Raw genomic sequence first — 20,846 nt, forward strand, 5'->3', positions numbered from 1 at the left:
TTGGTGGATTCATTCCAAAGGAATCCTCTTGGGCCACCCATTTATCCTCCCAGAGCCCAAGGCCATAGTGACCATTGATGCCTCCCAGATGGGGTGGGGGGGCATTTTCTGGACAAGACTGTCCAAAGCACTTGATCCCCCTTAGAGGCCAACTTGCACATCAGTGTTCTGGAACTAAGAGTAATGCTTTTAGAGTTGCAAGCATTTCAGTCATCTCTTCCTTGGGGAATAATTGCAATCCAAACAGACAATATGTCTGTAGCTTGGTACATCAACAAACAGGGAGGAACCAAGTCTTACCCCCTTTGTCAAGAAGGACTCAGAGTGTGGCAGTGGGCGATCTCTTCCACCCGCTTTCTGATAGTGAAGCACATTCCTGGCAGTTCCAGTGTGATAGCAGACAAATTGAGCAGATGCATTCTTTAGCCTCACAAGTGCTCTGTCAATCTAACAGTGGAGGAAAGGATTTTTCATCAATGGGGCCAGCCTTGCTGTGACCTGTTCACCTCTCCCCTTAACAAGTGTGGCAGCTACTTTGCCCAAATCCCTCCTCCCCCAGGGAATTCATTGAGAGATACTCTTCTCCACATTTGGCCCTCCGGACTACTATATGCTTTTCCCCCCGATACCTCGAATGCCAAAATTCTTAAAGAAAGCACTGAGGCTGAAGAGGAAAGTAATCCTCATTGCACCTTATTGGCCTCAACAAATATGGTACCCCTTTCTTTGGCCTTATGTGATTCAATGACCTTGGTCTCTGGACGTGTCTCCAGACCATCTGTCACATCCAGATAGACTAGTCCATCCAGACATTCTGAACCTCAACCTGACAGCATGTTTCCTCCAGTTCCACTTTTTGACAGGCATCTTAACCACTCTTCCTCTGTTCGCAAAATTCTCTTAGCTTCTCATAAGCCTTCCACCCAGAGACTCTACCCTAGTAAATGGAGAGATTTACCATTTGGGCTAGTGAAAAAGATATTGACCCATTCTCTGCTTTTATTGAAAATATTTTAGATTCCTGAGCCTCTCTTTTCAATGCAGGAGCTTCCCTTTTTACCATCAGAATTCAGTTAACAGCAATTTCAAACTTCCATGATGGTTTGGAGGAACGTTCCCTGGCTTGCTTCTCATAAATTTTGTAAGACATTTTTAAAAGGGACTCTATTGCTAAAACCTCCTTTCAAAGATCCTACTCTTCCTTGGGACCTACGGCTAGTGTTGCAAGCCATCATACATCTTCCCTTTGAACCATCTGCAGACTGTGATTTAAAGTTTTTGTCCTGGAAAACATTATTTTTGGTGGCAATAACCTCTGCTAGAAGAATTTCAGAAATTCAGGCCCTATCATGTAAACCACCTTATCTGATTTTTCACAAAGATAGAGTTACCTTATGAACCTTTCTACCTAAAGTAGTGCCAGAGTCTAATATCAATCAGTCTATTAATTTGCCGGTATTTTTACCAAACCTTTTGAACAGAGTTGAATTTCCTTTACATTTACTAGATGTTCACAGACAATTACACTTTTATCTTCACAGAACTAAAGACATCAGAAAGTCTTATCAGCTATTTGTGTCCTTCTCAAGTGCTACTTTTGGTAAACCTGCCAGCAAAGTGACCTTAGCTAGACGGCTCAAAGATTGCATTTCCTTTATTTATGACAAAAAGAAAATTGCCTTGCCTAAACCCATGAAGGCACATTCTACAAGATCTGTTGCCACTTCAGCAGTGTTTCAGTCTAGAACTTCAATGGAGGATATATGTGCAGCGGCTACTTGGGCTTCTCCCCGTATCTTTATTACTCATTGCAAATTGGATTTGGTCTCTAGGAGTAGAGCATTGTTTGGTTCATTGTTGCTCAGGAATATTCTTCCATGTATTCTCCCAAGGCCTAAGGTAGCTGGGGACTCTGCCCCTTCTGTTAAGGATAAAATGAAGATTGACAACATCAGATAAAGAAGTAATGTACTTACCATAATGTTCCATCTGTGTTGTCCTCCTTTATTTATCCTTGACTACCCTCCCTCCAACCACTGGCCTCTGAAAAAATGTTTTTTGGTGGAATGGATACTTTTATAGTGGTTATTATGTCTATTGAAGCATAGCAAATATGGTTTCCATTAAGGCATTCTTATTTACACATTATTTCTAATCTGCAAACTCGGTCTGAGGTAACTGAGACAGGGGAATTGTGGGTATGGATGAAGCTCAAGAGTTTTTGGCCTGAGCGAGCTGTAGTAATGGCTAAGTCATTTCAGATATCGGAATCGAACCCTTATGTCAAGGTTAAATAAGGATGGAAAACACAGATGGAACATTATGGTAAGTACATAACTTTTTTCCAGACATGGAACTCAAATCAAGTAAATTAAGTATATGCCATAAAATTAATGTTAACTTCATCTTCCTTTTTTTTTATTATATTTTTCATGTGCATCACGGCCAAGGTTCTGTCTTTGTCAGCTAACATAACAAGTAGATTGCTCCTTTCTAAGTAACACATTGTATCTTTTTCACTTTTAGTAAATTAGTATACAATTCTATTCTTCATCTGATTTAGTGGATTTGAGTTCCATAGCTGGATAAGCTTGAAGTCTGTTCCTTTGTAGCTGAATACTGGAAGTATAATGGGGAAGGAATGGTTGTTTAGTAGTTATGATGTTGGGTGACATTTTTTTTAGAAGCCAGGATGAAGAAAGGATGGTGTGACTGTTTTAGTGATGTTGGAGAAAAATTATAATTTTAAGTGACCTTAGGTATAGGATTGCTTAATGTAATGAGGAGTTGGTAGATGCAATATTTTTTTCTTGAACTGTAGAGACAATCACTATACTGTTGAGTAATAAAAGAAGGGAGCTGCTTAAGGTCTGTAAGAAGTGGGATGGGATTTAATATTTCTGGTTAGAAGCAGAGTCAATAATTTTGGAAGACCTGCAGCCTAAAAACTGGGTCTTAAAGATCAGCTGAGTAAGAGAGACTATAAAGCTGTATGCAAGACAGTGCCTGAAACAGGGGTGTAGGAAGTGCATTTGAAAGACAAACAGTGATCTTCACTGGTAGATATTTAATTAGTATGAAACAGCTGCTGAGGAATGACAAGTAAGTACTACAAGCTGTGTTTCCTATCCTGGGTCCAGCCACTGGCAAAAAGTAGACACAACCAAAGTGGAGTTTTGATGACTACTGAGGTGTGTTCCCTTTGGTACTAATTACTGCTAGTCTGTAATGTTTATTTCCATTTGACGTAGAGTTGCAGTCTTCCCTAACATTAACAGTTGCACATTTGTGTAGAACTTTTAATGTATCTCCTTTACCTAATTATTTTTATTGTACTCTTAATTACTTGTTGTGATCTGCAGTATGTAGTTACAGTTAATGGCCTGTGCTTTATATTTTTAAGGGTTAGTAGGAAGTAAGGCTTCCACTATGAATAGACAAAGTATATGAAGTTGTTCGATCTCGCCGTTTGTTCTTACACACGGGTTCGGAGCTGAGGGATCCGACCACCTATTCGGACCCCAGTCTTTCCTTGGAATTTAAACCTGATGCTATCCCAACTCATGCTATCGCCGTTTGAGCCAGCTTCGTCATGCCCGCTGAAATATCTTTCTTGGAAAACCCTATTTCTGGTGGCAATCACTTTGGCCCGCAGAGTTTCAGAGCTACAGGCACTGTCAATGAGACCACCATATCTGATATTTCATCCAGACAGAGTCACCTTATGCACTAATCCGTCCTTTCTACCAAAAGTCTGCTCAGAATTGAATCTTAATCAGTCCATAGAACTTCCCACCTTTTTCAGGAACCATACCAATAAGATGGAATACATGCTTCACAAATTGGACGTACATAGACAACTGAGATTTTACCTGGACAGAACAAAAGAGTTCAGAAAATTGGACCAACTCTTTGTGTCTCATGCAGATAATAAGAAAGGACTTGCAGTGACAAAAATCACACTATCCAAATGGCTTTCAGACTGCATAAACTTTGTTTATTCATCTTCAAATCAGCCTACTCCCCTCAAAGTTAAAGCTCATTATACTAGGGCTGTTTCTACTTCTCTGGCACATGCGGCTCGTTTACCTATAGATACCATCTGTGCTGCGGCTACCTGGGTCAAACCTCATACCTTTATTACTCATTACAAAGTGGACAGGGCCTCCAGGGACAGGGCTTCCTTTGGTTCCACTGTTTTCAGGAATGTTCTCCCGTGAGCCACCCAGGGTTTAGGGTGCTGGGGATGCTACCCGTGTGTAAGAACAAACGGCGAGATCGAACAACTTCACATAAAGAAGTTACGTTCTTACCATAACGTTCCATGTGAGTTGTTCATCTCGCCTTTGTTCTTACACTCCCACCCTCCTTCCCCCTCCATGTTCTGGAGGAACAGGTACGACTCATGGCTGGTTGTCTTTCTCATGGTTCTCTGTGACTGTCTGTGCCTATGTATGCGTGCGTAGTCAGTCAGGTATATCATATCTGCCTGTATCTATTATTACCTTTTAGGTATATATGTGTATAGGTAATTTTGGTGCGTATTCATGTGTAGAGGGGTATATTTTTGTTGTCTGGTTTCTTTGCAAACTAGATCTGAGGGTTAGCAGCAGGGGATCATGGGATAGGGACTGTGCCTCGAGCTTCTCTTAGACGCAGAGCTTGGAATGTGGCCGACTCGGAGCCGAGGGATCGGCTCTGAACCCGTGTGTAAGAACAAAGGCGAGATGAACAACTCACATGGAACATTATGGTAAAAACATAACTTCTTTTTAACCCGCTTAGGATCAGAATCCCCAAACTGCAGTCCCTGAAAAAAAACTGACAGAAAAAAAGAGCACATTTTTAAATGTTTTTTTTTTTTTTTTTTTTTGCCGGGGTACAAGCCTACCTGCATCCTGCGGTGTGTGGGGTAACTCCCCCACACCCCGAACTTATACATATCAACTTCATTGTCGCACCAACTTGAAGAAGAGGGAAATCACCCTCAAAAACGGCATCACTGCTGGTACAACTCATCACCAGTGATTTCCTGTGGAGGAGCTCCAATTCTAGATGGGTTGAATTTCAGGCAAATGACACTGAAATCAATCCATGTCCACCCATAGGCTACCTAGATGTAAGCTATTTAATAACTAGATTTAAAAATGTATTGGACAGATAATGAGCAAACTTTGCTGGCCAAGTGCCTTTAATTGTTGTCTCTCTTCTCCTTTTTCCTGGACACTCAGAGACACTCCATTTCAGAGTGCCTTTCCTAATCAACATATTTCGTTAAAAAGTAATAAATAATTGTCACTTTAAAGAATGATGTACCTTCACACAAGTGTTCACTTAAGAATAATAGTGTTTTCTCTTGCAAGCCTGGTTTGTAAGAATGAGTGTACAATGGCATATTTGATTTAGTTTGTTTCACGTGAACCACAAGTGCTGTGACTGACTGAAAAAGTTGTAGTATTATGTCTTAGATATCTGTCATAAAATTATAGCATAGACTGCTTCTTCCAAGAAGGATAAGCAAATAGAACAAACAACAATAAGGCTAGTGAAATAAGCAAAATACAAACTGCACGTGTTTTTTTTTTTTTTTTTTTTTTTTTTTTTTTGCTGTGTTGTGCTAACGATAAGCAAATAGACCTAACAGAAAAACTCATATCACACAACCAGAGAATTGCTACAAGTGGTAAGAATGTCCAAGCCAGGCTTTTGAGGGAAAAAGTGGAAACCTGGGCTTCTTAATGAGCAGCATAGCATTGTAACAAAGCTTCCACTCCAGCTTCTCTAGTTCTCTTGTTTCATCCTAATTTTTTTTCTGCGTATCTTATCTTTAAGCAAAGAGGATTTAGATGCAGCAGTGAAAACTTTCTTCAGCTGAAGCCTCCTATTTGGTCACTATTTTGGTAGCTGCACTTAGAAGCTTTTATAGTGCTTACATGGTGGCCAGAAGTAATCCATCATATTAAAGTTTCCATTCTAATCATGTTTATCATCAATCTTTTTTGCCACTGTCAACTTACTCAGCCACTTGAATTGCTGTCAGAATCATTCTTGTGCTAGAAGGTACAAACATGCCTCAGAGCTGCTACTGTTTTTCATTCCTGTCCATGCTGTCTTCCAGTACTCAGGACATTTCCACAGCATAACTCAAATTCTTTGCTCAGGAGTCAGAAATGAAGCCAAAATTAACAAGGGGACAAAAAAACAAAATCAGTGTCAGTTTTTAAATATTACATAAATTGAATTAAAATTTTAATAGAACAATAAGTTTTGTATCACCTTGCATTTTCTGAACAAGAATTATAAAGCTTTGATTGTTGGTTTGTTAATGATGAATGATTTACCAGAAAAATCAAAAAATTACAAAGGACAGTGCAAATATGAGTCAAAATCAGGGATATGTGAATGGCATGTTCCCCAGTACCCTCAACTATTACCTTCCAGACAAGAGCTCTCTGCATGGAAAGGCGGTCTTGGCCCCATTGTCCTTTGTGATTAAATGTTTTTCTTACTTATCTAAACCTCACAGAAGCAAGTATTGAGTGGATCCAAACAGAGGTTTCCTTATTTCTGTACAATATGCCTGCAAACGATCTACCAAGTCTGCTGTTTCCAGTCTCCCTCACAAGTCCTCTGCTGCAGTATCCTAGTCTCCATCAGGAGCTTCAACTGCTATAGGAGGACAGCCTACCCCATTCTCTCTCCCCAAAGTGAGATGAGGTGGCTGAAGGTGTCATTTTCATTTCTCCCTTGGCCAAGCATCTGTAGCCCAGGGTACTACTCAAGCATCGGAGAAGAATGCCCTGAACCAGCAGCAGTGACTTTTCCTAGAACCAAGATCAGAGTATGAACCTTAATTATCCTTGCTAGGACAGTACTCCCAATCAGAAGAATTCAGCAGTAATACAGACATGTTATGCTCAATGTGGGTGTAACTCCAAGTGAAGAAAGGTTCAGTATGGGTCTGTAGGAGCCATAACTTGTATTTTGAAAGGGATTACCAAAATGGTTCATTGAGAAATTATATTATCTCTGCAATCACAAACAGGTAGTTACAACATGAATGTTTCAAACTGAAGCAAAGAGCTGTAATATAACAAAAATATAAAATTAATTTCACTGAGAATGTGAGTTCTCTGCCATCCCTGTAGGCAGAAGTTCTGTACAATGAAATGTAACTAGTAAAAGTTGACAGCATTTCAAGAGGCTATTGATTGCACTCATGCATGTAACAAGACGAGAAATGGACTGATACAAGATGAATGGTGCTAATGAAGCTATATCATAAACCCCAAGCTGCCCCTGCTGTTACAGACAGAGGGATTTGTATGAAGAGACTTTCCGTAAGATGGCAGAGAAACATAATTTTGGTGTGAAATCAATTCCTTACTTATTCAGTGCTATAGGTTCTTGAAGTGTACCCCTAACAGGAGTCATCACCCTCACTGAATTATTGGATGTGGCATTACCTTGAACTCAGCAGGTGCCTCCATGCCCAAAAGCCCCCCTTGTCATTAAATGTCACATTTCCACAGTGGGTATCCATGTGAAATATCGGGATCAAGGGTCCTGAAACATGGAGACTGACTGGCCGAAAAAAAAAAAACAGACTTACATATACTAAGTCCCAGATGACCATTTGTTGGAATATTCCCTTTTATCCAAGATATGGCAATCTCGGAGTTGGTCTATATACGTTCAGGGAGCATGGGGGGGGGGGGTGCTTGCCTCCCACATCACAGAGCGGTGCAGGCAGGCATTCTCATAGTTTCCACATTATGTCTCTAGCAAACATCACCTTGACATGTACAACTTGTATATTCAGCTTTCATTTTTACTGTGTCTGTGGCATGTTTCATCAGCTTTTACTTTCACCATCAAATATGCTGAATTTTGCACTAACAGTGCCCAAAGTAAACATCCTCACCCTATCAATGTCTGCAGTAGAGGTTCCAATGCTTCACCCTTACTAGCTGTTTTTACAGTTGGTCTCCCCACCCTTACTGCATCCCTGTCTTGCTATTTATTATCCCCCAATCCCCAGTAAGCTTATAATAACCTAAGGAAGTAAGCAAATTGTCTCTTCTGTCATTAATGTTCATGGCAATGCCACTCACTACACGAAGGCACCCACCTTCCTGACTTGTCTTAAATAAATTACCTCAATGATTTTATGATCTTGACAGTGTAACATTTTGGCAGATCTTAACTATTTTCCTATTTCCTTAGGCACCTTGCTCCCTATTTAAATCAATAACAAAGATCCTTGCTGTTATGTTAACACTGTCAATATGCTCTACCTTTCTGGTGTCTGAGGCTGTACTGTGGAGCTACTAGTGACCCTTGGCATTGTCAACTCTCAAGTCCCATCCCAGTTGCAGGCAGACTAAGATAAGGGGCTATAGTTAGTCAGGGAAACATTTCCAGTGCATTGCATCATTGCCTTACTAATATGCAGCAATTGTTTATTTTAAAGTAAGAGTCTAGTTATCAAAACAGAGGAGTGTCACTGTTTAGCCACTGCAGAGATGGGGACTCTAGTATCTTAAGTCATGACGTGGATTACACCATAGAAGTGAAATCTGACCTCATACCTGAAGTATCAGCATTTTGAGATTATCCCGATTTATGAGTTGCGGGAGTGGGGTAATCTTTCTGAATAATTAAGTTTTAACAGCTGGCTAAATAGCAGCAGCAGCAATGTATGTTGTGCTCAATGTGGATCTATACATTTTATGTACTGTTTGTCTTGTGCCTTAACACTTGTTTTATGAATTACTTGACATGTAATCTGAATTGAGTTTAATGTCTTTATTTTCAGATTTTAAAAATGTATGTTTTAATTTGGTTTAATGTGAAATGTCATCAGTATTTCAGCTTTAGTGAATGTCTGTATCACAGAGACAAAATGTAATTGCTAGACTTTTGTTTCAGTCACATAAATGGTGAGGTTGAAGATGAGGTAAAGCTGTTACAAAGTGATGAATGGTGGCCTGGAGATTAAAATGAAGGAGCACTAAAACAGCAGGAATGTTACACATCTAGTTTTGTATTACAAGTGTCATGTGCTCAGCTACCTTAAACAAAAACAGAACCAAGAATATTTTTTGTTATCATGCTGATGTCACAGAGACAATACAAGGTAAGTTACAGAATTATTTCAAAGATAAAGCATCTGCAGGACCATGGAGATGGATCCATGTTTTAACAAACTCTAACTATAACTAATGTATTTCTTTTTCCCTTTTAGCTTGCATTGTGTGCCATGCAACCTGTCTACATTAACACCCTGTATTCTTTTTACAGCGGACGCATACATTATAAGGATATGTACAGTTTATTACGCGTTATCTCACCCCCTCTGGGCTTAGGCAAGAAATGTCCACATAGGGTGGCCTGCAAGGTTTGACTTCCACTAAAACCTAAAATCCCACTCGCATCAACAGAATGATTGTTGCTTTTATTTTTTTTTCTCCCTTTTTCATATCTTGCATTTTCTTTACTTCAACTAAAGAATACTAGTCGAATGTGCAGAACAATGCAGTCATGTAGAGAAAGCATGAATTGCACTAGTAACTTTTTACCATCTCTCTGCTTGCTGATAGCTGAGGCTAGGCATTATGGGTAACAGTAGTATGTATCATTGTATATAGGGGACAAGTAACTGCATTGACATAACAGCCATTCTTTTTTACCTCCACACATGACAAGCAAGGTGCTTTATCCCCAAGGCCTTTGCATTTCTGACTCTCATGCTGTTTCTTTCTCATGCCCTCCCTCCCTCCCTCTCTCTCTGTCTTCCTCTTCTCTATTTTCTCTTTCTTTCTTACTTTTTCACTCTGTATTTCTGACACACAGCCTCTCTCTCACTTCCTGCTTCTATGCAACAATCCTTCTTTGCATAGAAAAACACATTTAAAATGAGTATTAAAAATTGCCCAAAATTGAAAGACAAAAAATGTTGTTTTTTATCCTCCCAATTTATTTTCATTAAAAACAGTCTCTTTATGTATCTTTGTTCCCATTTTGTTTTGTTTTGGTCATTCCCACGCTACCAGTGGCCGAATCAGTTACACTGACATGTATATGATGCTGAGACTTATGTGTCCACCCCTCGGTCTGGGAAAGAAATGTCCTGCCCGCGTTGCTTATAAGGTAGAATAACAACAAACAAAGTTTGGAGTGTGTTCCTTTCTTTTCTTTTACTTTGTTTAGTGTTCCGTGTTTTGGAGACTCGATTGTAACCTTTTTTTTGGTTTGTTTAGTACTGTGGAAGGTTGAGTTTTTGGAGTGAAAAGGGCAGGGTTAAAAGGAAAAGACAATCCATAGTATTGGTGGCTGAGCTCTCTTAAAATCTGGAGTTCAGGATGCCTCAGTTTTTGTGAGTAATTCAGTCTAACTAGATATTGCAGATTATGCCTTAAAAATATTGGCAGCAGTATGTGCTTTGTTAGAGTACATGCATGTTAGCTATTTAAATTTTCCCTTTTAGAAAGAAGCTGTTGTACCTACCCTTTCTCCAAAAGTTTTATATTTGTAGTGTGATGTATTTCAGACAGGAGAATGCTAGGTATGATAACACTGTGCCATAGTTTAAGTTAGAAGTGAATTGCCTGAAGAATGCACAGCACTGTACTGTTCAGGTAAAAGTTACTCTAGTGGGCTTGAAGTATAGCATAAGGAATCTCGAAATCACAGCAGATGTTTAACTAAAACACCAGTGCTAAATAATTTTGATGTTCATATTTCCAGTGGTATTCCATTTTTCCCACAGAACGTTAATTTTGCTCATAACATTGAAGCCAATTGAACTAGTGGTTTTTGCTTATTAATAGATTACATAGCATGTCAGATCCCTTTTTAAATTATTAGAGGAATATCATCTGTGCTTGCCAACAGTAACAGAATGAGGCATTAAATGCTGAGTCTCATTTAAAGAACATAGCTTCAGTTAGCAGTCAGAATCAACAAGAATTTTGTATAGTTGTGTTGACATATTTCTTTGACTAATTGCAGAGACTCTGTTGAAGAGTCAGTTAGAAGAATATGTTCCAAGGAAATGTCCGTCTAGTCCTGATAACCACCACTCTGTGCCCCAGCCAAAGTAAAATCATGAAACAGAAATAGTTCTGTTTTCCTTTTGTAGGGCAGATTACTTTATGGTTCCATGATTGATCTGACGTGTGATGTAGTACTGCTGGAACATGATACTGTATGTTCATTATAAAAGAATTTGTAAAGCTCTTCACATGGTGTGTCCAGTACTGTTTTAAATACTTCAGTTAGCAAAGTATTCACTCCCTTCATCTAATGTGAAGAGTCAGTACTTGTGTTACTTTTTTGTATCTTAAAGAAGCAAAGTGTTCCATAAAGCCACACACTGGTATAAGAGCCAGAGACAGTAAAACTCCACAGAAATCAGAACATCCATCCACAACACTATTTTGTGCAGTAGAATTATGTACAGTGGTTAGAATTCATAGACAGAAGGTTCTTTTGCTAAGCACAGCACAGAGCTTGGCCCTGCCATGTTGCACAGCCTCAGTAAATTCTAATACTGCCCTTGTGGTATCGCAGAGACCTCTACTGTGAGGTCAGGCTTCTTAGTAGAGGCCATTATCCATAGTGTTTCCTAGTTGGTTAGAGATAGCAGTTGAACCATCTGTGGTAGCTGCTTTATATAAAGAAGGCAATGGAATTGGGACAATGATCAGATAAGTGAACAATAATCCATCCCCTACTTTTCATTTCCAGCTGGGTATCTTGCAGTACCCCCTGTTTGTTTAGCATGAAGATCAACCCATTAAGTAGTAGCCTTCTAGTCTGTCTGAACAGTAATGGGACGTGCATGCTAGTCTGAATTGCTGATGATTCAAGTATTGTTTCAGAGCAAGTAAGCAGTTTGTAAAGCCAGCTGCTTATGTAACTCGATAGCTTATTACCATGACAGAACAGGGGTGCTGTGTGGTATGAAACTTACGTGGACATGCACAACTCTTGACAGTGCTCTTACAGCCCAGTAGCAGATGGGCAGCTGTCATCTCACTATTCTGCTGGTTTGATAATGCCTTCTTCCTCTGTACACATCCTGTCTAGGCTATGAAAACCTGTAATGCTCTGTCATGAGCATGAAGTAGCTGTACAACTAGCTCTCCATTAAGCAATTTACTATGCTGACCTCTGCGCTACATTTCCACAGGTTTTGTTTGGCACACAGAGCTGCATGATAAGTTGGCAAAGGAAGAATTGTATTCCCACTACTCTTATAAGGTCCCAGATTGCAAAACTGGTGGAAGATGTCCCTAGTGTTGTAGATTCCACTAGTCCTTTCTTTTTGGATCTCATTTGCAAACAGTCATGTTTGTACTTGTAAAAGGAATAAACCTTTAAAGGCTTATAGATGGATTTCTATAATACCATCATGTGATTTCACCTTCACTTTCCTTAGCTGCCAGTTTAACAGAATTAAGAATGCTGCTATTCTTTAGAAAGATGATTATGTTGTCATAATAGCTTTATCATTATATTGCATCATGTTTTCATTATCTCTCAACTTCTCCATTTCATGATATTCTCTTTCAAGATCATCTTCATTACACAAGCTTTGCTAAACTTTTGCTGCACATACTTTTTGTTTCAGGTCTGTTCTGTAGATTAAAACAAGTTTTATTGCATAACATTTCAAAAATACATTGATCCCAGATTCACAAAGACACTATAATGCATATATGTGTGCTTGCATGCACACCTGTGTAGTGTGTGTGTGTGTGTGTGTGTGTGTGTGTGTGTGTGTGTGTGTGTGTGTGTGTGTGTGTGTGCATTTAGCTATTAACTGAATACATAATATGGCATTTATTGTCAGTATTGGTAAAATAATTTTTTGTGTGTCTGGGGAGTACAAAAAGTATTAAGGGAAATGCAGGACTGGACAATTGATACTTCCTGCTGTTCATTGGTCACAATACATAAAGAGCACTAGTTTTTCTTGCCCCCCTAATAATGATATAAGCTGTGTTAATTAGAATTTAGGGTACCTTAATCTTTGTTTTTCAAATCCACTTTTGCAGACTCATAAATGACTATTTTGATGTCCATCCTTTAAATATTTTGTCCATCTTCCTGTCAGCCTCAGCATGAGATTTTCTTTCCATTTTGGTGCCATTGATGCCCTGAAGACTGATTGTAGCTGTCCCCTTGCAACTACTTCAGATAACCACGATATGTATTTTTAGATTTATAACTGTTAAAAGTCCTGTTCTGAGTGCTCTTTGGTTCAGTGTGCCTCTTATTCTTTTTTTTGTTAATCCAGTTTGGAACCTGTTTTCACAGCCCTGAATGACCTATCAGAAGTTAACTGTTTTAGTACAATGAAGTATAGTTGCTTTGTTTATTGCAGTTTTCCTGCTTTCCACCATCAGCAGCTTCTCAGCTTTCTTTGACAGCTGTGAGCTTTGGTATTTATTTGTACAAATAAAATAGTAAACATTTTGTCATTGTTCAGTGCACTGTGCAGTAATATGGCTGGGGAAAGCCACTTGACAGACCACAGTAACTCTTTGATCAGTGTCTGTAAAATAATCGCTTTCACATTTGTCAGATGTGGCGAATAAATAGTCACAAACTGAAAACTGAGAATTGCAGGGCTGCATTTTCAAATGTTAAATCATGTTTTGAAAATAATTTGAAATGATAAATATCTCGCTTTGCGCTTTCTTGGGAGGGTCTCTTTACCAGCTCCCCTGGTAATCTAATTCACATTTGTGACATCCCTTTAGTTAAAGTTAAAACTATTTGTTTTGATAGTTTAAATTTAATTTAACTTTTTCTTCTTGAATTCTCTTTAAATTTTTTAGGACTCCTGTGCTATTTGTCACCCTTCAGCCAGAGAGAGTCCCAGGAGAAGAGATTGAAGTTGATTTCTCAGGGGCCTTCGGAGGGGGCTCCTGGCCTGGCCCCCCTCAAAAGTCAAAATCTGCAGTGACCCAGGCTTCTGTTCAAGCCTGTTCAAGGTCATCCAGGTTGTCAGATCATGACCCTCGAGAGTGGTCAGTAGAGATTGTCAAAGTCACAGTACTGCAAATGCGTACTGGCCACTAGTATCAGTCAGCAGTCTCCTTCCGTGCTCCTCCTCTATTATACCTGTTGACATCTGCTCTGCTCTCTTGCCAGGACGAGATCCTCCGCCTCAGGCTGATGTTTCGGGAGATCCTCCTAGGAAAGAAAGGACTTGTAGGAAGCATGAGAACTTCTGAAACAGAGGGGAAACTGGCCCACCAACAATCTCTCTGGAGGATGAGTCAGTATACCTAGAGGCGTTTTGCCCTCCTCCCTCCTCCGCCGACTCTGTAGAGCCAGTCCCTAGGAGGCCTTTTATAAGCTGGGAGAAGTAGTTCAGGATCCACAGCTGCAGGGCCCAAGAAAAATTGTGCTCAAGAAGCCAACCCTCCATTCCCATTGCTAACTCCCATTGGCTAATATCTTATGCTGCTGATGGTAGAGCCAGGGAGCAGCAGGTGTTAGTTTTCTTCTTAGCCGCTGCTATGCTATGTGATTTTTTTATGGATCCCTTTACTTACCTTCACAAATTTCCTTTTTGATGGGCTTTGATTGGTCAGCTTTCAGGGAAAGCCAGGTGTACCCAGGTGAAACTGCAAGAGGCAGTCGGGAAGACTATCACTGTACCCAGAAGCCTGGCATTCCCCACTCTCACAGATGATGGGTACAGTCGATCATCATATCCAAGGGTTTTCCTTTCTTCGAGAGTCCCCTTTCCTCAAGTTCCCTTCCACCACCCGGTCTAAGGGGGACATTGCAGAGGGAAAAAGTTAGAAATCACAAAAGAGCCATTCAGCTTATACAAGCCAGGGATTACACACACCTTTGTTCTCACCTGATCGGGTGGGGGTCATTATCAGGGCAGGATGGTTCATCCTCAACGACTTTCTTCCCGTAGGGACAATTGCAGTCCACAGACAACATGTCTGTAGTTTGTTTATACAAACAACAAACAGGGCGAACCCTGTTGTGTCCTTGTGTCGAGCGACTATACTATGGCAATGGGGGCTCTCTCTCATCTTTCTTTTAGCAACGCATATCCATCCCCCTGAAACCAGCCTCTTCCCTCTATCAGGCCATCCCCCAGAGACCTCTCCCCCAGGAGGGGCCCCAGGGACTTCTTTCCCTTCCCCATTTCCTCTGATCCCTCAGGTCATCCAGAAAGCTACCGCTTTATTGCCCCTACTGGCCTCCGACAGTTTGGTTCCGTTCCCTGATTCACCAATCCGTCAGCTGCACCTCAATCAATTCTCTCAACTCCACTTCCTTCCTAGCCAGGGCTTCTTTTGATCTCTAACCCTGTTAATTGGGCTAAGGCCCAAAATATTGATCCTTTACTGCCCCTGTCAGCAGTTCTCCTGGGACCTTAGCAGATTTTTCATGCAGGCTCTTCTTTCCTCTCCACAGAGTCAGTTCGTTGGCTGCTATTTCTTATTTTTCATGCAGGGGATGCAAGATCATAATATCAGGCTCTGCAGGCTCTGGCCTGCCTTCTTGAAAGGAACAAGCCTCCAATCAGGAATCCTCCTCCTCAGTGGGATCTAAATTTAGTGCTGACATCCTTATTCCTAGTGGCTATTACATCTGGGTGTCTCATTGAGCCACCCAGGATAGAGGTGCTAGGGACGACGGTTCCCATCAAGCAAAAAGAAAGCGGATTGACAAGACCATTCTAACCTGGTCCTTTTTCCATCTGTAAGTTTCTTCTTCCATGGGATATGGGGCTGCCTCGAGCTGGTATTTCTTTGTGATTTCAAGTGGTGAATGTTTTTATCCTGTTCCTATAAGGAGATTCTGCCCATAAGAATTTCATTTTAAAATGGGAGAGAAACAGAGTGGCCTAAACCTTAAAATGGGATCTATCATGTGTATTGTAAGAAAATTAAACACGTTGGAAACTCAAAACTTAAAATATTTTGGTCACAAAATGAAATGCCCTCTAATAACTGTACTATTCTTTAATGTGTATTTCCAGAAAATACTCTATTTAGAGTACATTTGCTATGCGCTTACCCTTTGAAAGATCAAAATCTGTTTGTGTAAAATGATTAGGCTGTTGTAGGCTCTTTGTTTATTTAACAGTTTGTTTGATGGGTGGGTGGGATAGTCAGCAGAACCTTTTCAGCCACAATGCAGATTGACCTTAAAGCACATACAGAACACTAAAGTTAAGAAGTGGTCACTCATAAACAACAAAAAAAAAAAACCTCAAATAGAAAAGGCAAACTCGTATTAGTATGAAGCATACCTCACTTAAGCACTTGAGTTCGAGTCTCAAATGAGAGTTAGTTATCCTATCATTTCTATGATTCAGAAGACAGAGGGAGAGTGAGTCAGTCTGTCAAGCTAGCAGCTACATTCATTCAGAAAGTTTGCAACTGTGTAGATTTACAATAGATTTTAATTTGAATATTTTAATAACCTCCACCAACAATTCTAAATAATTTATACAGTACTAATGGGTCTGACACATGTACATTATACCTATTTGGTTGCTGATAAGCTTCCAAACAATGAAGTTTCCCTAATGTGCCTTCATATAAGTATGAGGTCATTACTATAGCATGTAGCAACATATTTTTACAATTCACCTATACAGATGTAAATACTTTTAAAAATGGGATTGTGTTTGATAGTGCAAAACATGCTTCAATTGATGTCCCCATTTTTTCAGTTAGTACAGTGTATGAAAGATAAAATAATTATGTTTCAAACTCAACACTAAACATCCTAAAAAAATTCCTTTATTGGCCTTCTTGGATATACGATTAAGATCCAGTTAATGTTTTATATATATATATATATATATATATATATATATGTATATACAGTGAGTTGATATCTACAGCTGTCCAAAACATGGCCCTATCACAGATTGACTTAGTGATTTTCTTGCTGGAACATGCAAGCACTTATCTACCTGTTTCCCTGTCTTCTGAGACAGATGCTGTGGAATGGCCAGAGATGTGGGTGGTGTATGGATTCATGTATTTTTCAAGCAATTTAATGAAAATTGGTGACTGCCATGTATTAGATGTCTACATGAATCTCACACAGCTACTGATTATGACAGTCATAGATCTTTCTTCTACAACATATTAAACTGTGACCGTCAAGCAAAATAATTACAAAGAAGAGTTGATACAGTGGCTTTTGAATTAAATAAGATATCCTCCATGCCTTCCACTTCTTTTCTCAAACTTACCACAAGCAGATAGTCTCTTGCTATTACTTAAAACACACAGAACAGATTTTCTGCTACAGATTATCATTCAGAAATTTTACAGGACAGAACTCTTCTTCCACTGGGTAGTATTTTTTTAGTAAACGTCTTAGGATATATGGGATCAACAGAATCAGTGAAATAATGCCCATTAACACAAAAGACAAATCAATCCTTCTTCATTTGTTTTCTGTCACTTCTAACAGAGAACTGGTCTGAAATATAGTTCCATTGTTTAGGTATACAGAATACTTCTAACAAGAGTGGCTGGATGCAGTTGTGAATGCTAAGTATAGAAAAATATATCAGAAGTCAGCCTTCATTTCTTGCTGTTCCACTCACTTGTCATCTCATTTTGTGTTTTCAACATTAGATTATATTTGGTTTGTTTTGCAAATACTGATGTGGGCAAAAATGGCCCTACACAGCATAAACATTGTATGCATGACATGTTTAGACCTATTCTTTCAATGTAATTATCCATCAGTATCCCAGTAAGTAAGTATGTGCCCATTTAGAGAACAAAGCCAAAAGAAAAAAAAACTTCAATTAATTTTGCTCTTATTTGTTCTACAAGAAGGAGCATGATTAGTTGTCCTTTTCACTGAATGATGACTGGAAACAGCACTATCAGCATTTGCTGTAGTATAGAGGAAGGTTTTGCTATAGACTTGGAAGTCTGAGCTGTAGGGATTGTGCCCATATTCACTGTAAATGTCCCAGTAGCAAATAGATGAGGAATGGCTTCCCAGAGATGATTTCAGTGAAAACTTTGTTGACCACTGTCCCATCGCCCAATAAAGACTTCTAACTACATGTTCTAGAATCAGAAGGTGAAGTAACTTTCCAGTAGTTTATAAAGAGGTGATCCCTACTTATGCCTTTGTCTGTAAGCCAGTGCTGCTTCTTCAGTCCCTCATTAATGTACAAATGCCATTAGTTTAGTTATTTGTTAAGAGCCATGAACAATATCTTTATTTATTTTATTTCTAGTTTTATTTATTGCATTTGTTGACAATGAGATTACAGGTCAGATGAGCCATTTACATTATAATCCCAGGAAGAAAAGTTCCAGTACAAGTTAAAGGGCAGCAAACATTACACGAACAAACAAGTCAATGTGTACAATGAGTGTATATAACACTTAGAATGCTGTTCATAGGTAGGGACTAGGCTATCGGCCCAAGGGCCTAAGTAAGCCTAGCTAACAAGCTTCCCTAGCTTACGCCACCCAAGAAAGTTAATTTCCTGTGCTCCTGTCGAGCAGAGCCACGGAAGTGATCCCCAGGGTGTATTTCCTATTTCCCATCCAGTCATCAAGATTTTTCTTGAAGAGTGCTAATGACGAACTTTGCTTGACATAGATGGGTAGCTTGTTCCAGAGTATAGGAAGTCTCTGGGACAGGAATCTATCCCTCCAGCATGTCCTGTTTATTGTGGTGACAAGGTTTAGGTCCCTAGAGTGTGTAGCTCGAAGGGATTGGGATTTCTTTAGGTGTAGCATGTCCAACAGCTTTGGGTTTAACATAGCTTTATATCTTAGGCAGAGATCTCCACAGAGTAGGCGATCTGCTACAGAGTAAAGCTGGAGTTTTTTGAGACGGTCAGTGTAAGGCATCTGTTTGAGGCCAGTAATCCTCTTTGTGAGGTACTTCTGTGGCCTTTCCAGCTGCTGCAGATGTCTTGTGAGGTACATTCCAAAAGGGGCATTGTACTCTATAACGGGTCTAATGAGTGCCAAGTAGAGGGGAACAATGACCTCTTTTTTCCTGGATGAGAACCCTTTTGCAATGAGGTGTGCCACATAGAAGGATTTCCTGACTACTGTGGCGATGCGATTATCAAAGGAGAGACTACTGTCCACCTGGGTCCCAAGGTCTCTTATCACACATTTGGCATTAAGTAGACTGCCATTTATGTGGTAGTTCATGGGTACAGAGTTTTTATCGAAGGGGATGACAATGCACTTTTTGGCATTGAGCTTGAGGCCATGCCTCTGACACCAGGCATCTGTCTCAGTGAGGCCATTCTGTAGGATGTCCGCATCATTTGGGGACTCGACTATGGCTCCTAGTTTGCAGTCATCTTCAGATTTCATTAGCCAGGGGCCTTCTGTGTTAGTCTGTACTTCAGAGAAGTAGATACCCAACAGGAAAGGTCCCAGGACTGAACCCTGTGGTACTCCACTTGTCACTGGTTTGGAGTCAGATTTGGAGTCTGCAACATTTACAGTGTGGGTTCTGTCAGTGAGCCACTTGGCAACCCATCTTGTGACATAGGGATTTATACCTAGTTTAGTGAGTTTAGCTATAATTCCAGAATGGGGGATGGTGTCAAAAGCCTTGGTGAGGTCAAGATAGGCTGTGTGAACCACCTTACCCTTGTTTACGGCTTTGGTGACTGCCTCAAAGAAGTCGATTAGGTTCAGAAGGCATGATCTGCCTTTCACAAACCCGAACTGGGTGGGGTCCAGAGTTTGGAGGTTACCAATGTCTTTGTTTATGAGTTCCATGATGATACGGTCCATGGCCTTGCAGACCAGGCTCGTCAGGCTAATAGAGCGATAGTTCCCAGGATCAGTGGTGGCTCCCCCTTTGTGGGGTTGGATAACTGTTGCTGTGTGCCATTCAGTGGGCACAAAGCCTGATGTGAGACTATGATTGAACATGGTGCTTAGGTGGGGAGCCAGTTCGTTCTGAAGTTCATGTAAAACGCAGCCTGGGATGTTGTCCTGTCCCATGGATGCTGTGTTTTTGGTTTTAGAGAGTGCAGTTTTTACCTGCATAGATGTGATTACCGGGACTCTGAATTCTTCCTGTATAGGTATGGGCCCTTTAGGGGGTGAGAGGGGGTTAAAGTTAGCACTGAACCTATCTCCCAGGATGTTGGCAATATCAGTTGGTTCTGTAATTTTCGTGCCATCGTGCTGTAACTTAGAGCAAATCTGGGTGTTGCCATTGAAATTCTTGACATAGCTATAGAATGCTTTGTGGTTGCCCTTAAAATCAGTGGCGATTTTGTTTTCATAGCTAGCTTGGAAGGATCTTATAAGGGATCTCAGCTTCTTACTGAGGCTGATCAGGGAGTTCCTCCACTCATGGGATTTTACTCTGTTTTGCAACAGTTTCTTCCTTCTGTTGTAGAGTTTGTTTATGGCAGGGGACCACCAGATTGACTTCCTTTTTTGGAGGATAGGTTCTTGGTTCTGTTTGGGAAAACACAATACATGCACTTGTGTAAGTGCTTATAGAGTGCATTTGTGTAGGATTCAGCAGTCATAACTGTATTGTCCATCTGCATGGGTGTCATGAAGCTCACCACTTCCTTCTTAAGAAGCATGAAGTTGGCTTTGGAGAAATTTTTTACCATGGTTTCCTTAATGGTGGGTGGGGGCGGGATGCGGATATCTAGGGTGATTAACTTATGGTCGTTTCTGACCAAAGAGGAGTTGACTTCAGGTGTGGAACACCAGTCACTCATGTTGGTAATGACTAGGTCTAGGATATTGTTCAGTGACAAACATTATTTACATTATCTGCATCTTCTCCAGTGCAAATGTTAGTCAAACTCA

The 20,846-nt window shown here is 40.2% G+C and overlaps 1 protein-coding gene across 1 annotated transcript in view; it reads left to right on the forward strand.

Annotated features, from left to right (window-relative positions):
• The window catches only part of LOC122810832 (voltage-dependent P/Q-type calcium channel subunit alpha-1A-like), a 553,058-nt gene that overhangs the window by 243,352 nt on the left and 288,860 nt on the right, over positions 1-20,846 (forward strand). Inside the window, exon 2 of the mRNA XM_044082386.1 lies at positions 9,304-9,400. Within this exon, the coding sequence (XP_043938321.1) occupies positions 9,304-9,400 (97 nt within the window). The remainder of the gene's footprint in view (positions 1-9,303; positions 9,401-20,846) is intronic.

This window comes from Protopterus annectens, chromosome 9.part0 (assembly GCF_019279795.1).
Source record: "Protopterus annectens isolate FY-2018-M chromosome 9.part0, PAN1.0, whole genome shotgun sequence".
In the NCBI taxonomy this organism is placed as follows: domain Eukaryota; kingdom Metazoa; phylum Chordata; order Ceratodontiformes; family Protopteridae; genus Protopterus; species Protopterus annectens.